Source organism: Teleopsis dalmanni, chromosome 1 (assembly GCF_002237135.1).
Source record: "Teleopsis dalmanni isolate 2A chromosome 1, ASM223713v2, whole genome shotgun sequence".
NCBI classification, from domain to species: domain Eukaryota; kingdom Metazoa; phylum Arthropoda; class Insecta; order Diptera; family Diopsidae; genus Teleopsis; species Teleopsis dalmanni.
Window position 1 is genome coordinate 30,090,164 of NC_051846.1, and position 3,705 is coordinate 30,093,868.

Here is a 3,705-nt window from a genome sequence, read left to right on the forward strand (position 1 = left end):
AAAGAAACATCAACATGTCAATCCTAAGCCTGTAGTTATTTATGCACCTGGCGAGGAGTTAACTCCTACTGAACTAAATACTCCAACATACTCTTATGCAGACTCGAATGCTAGTGAAGAGAAGAGGAAGGAATATAATTTACGTGATGATGGTTATCATTACGAAAAACCTCAAATCGAATTTGTCTATTAATTTTAACTTAAGATTTAATGAATATTAATTCAATTTAATATATATTGAAATGATTATTTCGTTCATGCGGAATACTTCAAGTAAAGTTATTATTATTAAACAATTTTATAATCAAATTTATAATCAAATTAATAAAATATTTAAAAAATACTTCAAATAAACTCATTATTATTATACAAAAAATAGAATTTTAAAAATTTAAAAAAATATTTGAAATATATTTTATTTTTATATAAGTGTAATATCTTCAGTAGAATGTGTTTCAAATATTGGACCCAATTTCAATTACTAACCGCAATTTCAGAAATAAAACTTATCGGACCAGTATATAAATTTTATATAACGCTTATATTAACCAACAAAATTTATTAGAAACTAAAAATGTAAATAATATTTTTTTCATATTACTTTTCAATATGAAACCTTTTTTAACCACAACTCTTCATCATCCATATCACCAAAATCGGTCGTCAAGTGTCTGTAAGGGTTATAATTGATATTTTGGGTAACATCTTCATCATTTTCAAACAAGCATGGGTCTTCCTCTTCTCTAGTTTAAATGTTACACCACACTATCAGTTTTTGCGGATATAATGTGAACTGAGCCAAAAAAAGTTTTTCTTAAGATCATTGGTCTTCTACGAGTTGGCGACAACTATCGCATTCGAATGAACCAAGACCGATACGAACTTTATCATTTGCTGGGATTTGCTAGGTTGTTTATGTCGTTAGACTGAATGAAGCGAAAAAGGTATTTAAAGCGGTAGTTGAAGGAAAAGGCGTAGAGCTAGATTCTACGATTCTATGAAGGAATGGTCAAGTTGGGGGTGCACTAATCGGACTTGATGTATGAGATTTGAAAAAAGGCGCACGCAGATCATGTCAAATATAATCTCTTTGTAATACACGAACTGTATGACTACAGAACCATAAAGTTTTTAGTGTATTTTCTCAGTTTTAACATAGACTTTCGTCTAAGCAGAGTAGGATATGTTCTGTTAGACATATATCACGTAAATAGAGCTAGTAAACCAAATCCACGAATATCATAACTCTTTACTTAAACTTATTATTCTTTATTTTGTGTGAAATTTAGAAAGTAATCGAAAATAATAAAATTACTAATCTATTAAGTAATCTATTATAAAATTTTATATAGACCAGAATTTTAAAAGAGTATTTCGGTATTGATATATACGAGTTTTTTTATAGTTCCACGAATTCATAAAAAATGATGTGTCAGATGTAATAAACATATTAACTGATTTTTGTATAATTATATAATTATACAGAACTGTCCCAGAAATACATACTTAAGAAGCTTCCAGTCATTTTATTTATTTAGACATATCTAATAAAACTGATTTAAAGGGCACGAGTGTATCCAAAAATTTATTCCAATTGATAGATGATCTTAAAATTCAATAAAAAAACATCGCTCATCAGTTGGGAATTCACGATTTTTGATTTAATCAATTTGGTTTTATTTATTTCAAAGTATTTTATAAACGTGCATTTGAATAACTCCCATTGGATCCGTCCACGTATGTTACGAAGATAGTAGCAGAATTTTAGGTGTTTAAAGCAGTGGGTAATTAATGAATTTTTCAACGGTCACGAAAACAAGTTAATACAGAAACCTCACACTATACATTTACGGCTGCATAGGTTTTATTTCCATAAAAACTTAGCTTATTGTGCGAAAGCTTAAAGAGCTCTAAAGCTTGTGACTTGATACGCTATACGTAAAATTAATGCTGCATTAAAAACATGGTGAAGTGAGACTATGACTACAAATGCAGTAATTATGATAGACTGCATGCTTATTTTAAAAATGCCTCAGATCCTATGTTCTTTAGGCAGTTAAAGAAACCAATGATAATGATTGGAATAGCTTATAAAGAGAATCTCTGCAGATATTTCTATGATTTCTATGAAATCATTCTTTGATTTTTAGTTAAACTAGCTGTATATTTTAGGTTAATTTTTACCTAAGAAAAGCTTAAAAGCTCTCCAAAGCTTTCCGGTGAACTGTAAGTTTTTACAAATACCATTTTATTTGAACTTTCATAAATAACAATACAGTCTAAGTGCCAGGCTATTTAGCTTTTGTCTAAACTTGCCGCCATTATAATGTGTAAAGCTTTAAATTGTTTGTTTCAACAGCAAATGAGAAGCTTTGTGCATCCGTTGAAAAAATTTTAGAAAAAGTTTTATCGAATAAAGCTTAGAATCCATTTTTAGTTCAAACATCCGGTACAAATTTGAATTTTAAAAATGTCTATTGTCTTCGTATATTTGCATGAAAATGTGTTGATTTTTGATTTAAAAAATAATATTTAAATTTTAGAATTAATTAATTTAGCTACTGGTAGACTAGATGGAGTCGATTGGCTGCTATGCAACCACTTTTTTGTGTATGTCCCGGCTGTGGTTGATAATTTACGGCCTGTTGATTTGAAACCACTTCCAGAAAACATAAAGAAGTGCGCTTGATTTCAAAAGATATTCGGCATTAATCTCATGCGAATTCAGTGAATGTTGTTTACGAGTAGTTATTGTCCACTCATTTGAGAACAAAAATAATTCTAAAAATAAAGAAAAAAATATTATGTCATCTGTGATTTGCATGAAATTTTAATGAACATGTGCTGTATATTTATTCGATTTGAGATATTTTTTTTCAATACAAATAAATTTCTATTTTATTTCTTTTTTCCTGGTACTGAACAAGTTTCTTATTAACAATATTATTAATATTTATTAAATTAATTTTATTTGTTTTAACTTTTATAGATTTATTTGAAACAAGTAAAACACTGAAACAGGGCAAGAATATTAAACTAGAAAACATGAATTCAATAAGTTTTAGGAACTATAAAACATATTTTTATTGATTTAAGTTATTTATTTAATGTTTAATCCAGGTGTTAATACACCTTTTAAAAAGGGCATTTAATATTCAATGTTATAGGCATTAAAAATAGTTACTATTTATTCGAGAACACATTATTTTGTTCATATATCCTTTAAAAAAAACGGTGTTGTCATTTAGTAATTTTGTTTTGCATTTTATATGTTTAGAACTTAAAAAAAAGGTTTTTCTTTTTTAATATATATATATTTATTTATTGTATCAGCTCTTAGAATGTAACAATAACTTTTAAAATCTTATCTCTAATTACATAACACAACAATTTTTATTTGAACTATATATTATACATATAATATAAAATAAAATAGGTAAACCTTATATGACGGACCTCACTTTAATCAATGGGTTAAATTTCATTAGAGTAAATGTTAGATGGTTTGTTAAGAACCCGTTCAACCTTACCAGATAACTAAAAGGAGAGCTGCAGTTTTTACTTCAAACTATTGAATATTAATTAATAGCGGGACGGTCAGCACTTTTTGAGCGAGAAGTAATGGATAGAAGTCTGAGATTGTAATTGTTTAAATATTTAAACAATTTAATTCCCAAGAAAATAGTTAAATATAATACATTATTT

General features: G+C 27.5%; 1 protein-coding gene across 1 annotated transcript in view; it reads left to right on the plus strand.

The window, feature by feature from the left end:
* The window catches only part of LOC119678874 (extensin-2-like), a 20,324-nt gene that overhangs the window by 947 nt on the left and 15,672 nt on the right, over positions 1 to 3,705 (plus strand). Inside the window, exon 2 of the mRNA XM_038090958.1 lies at positions 5 to 184. Coding sequence (XP_037946886.1) covers positions 5 to 184 — 180 coding nt within the window. The remainder of the gene's footprint in view (positions 1 to 4; positions 185 to 3,705) is intronic.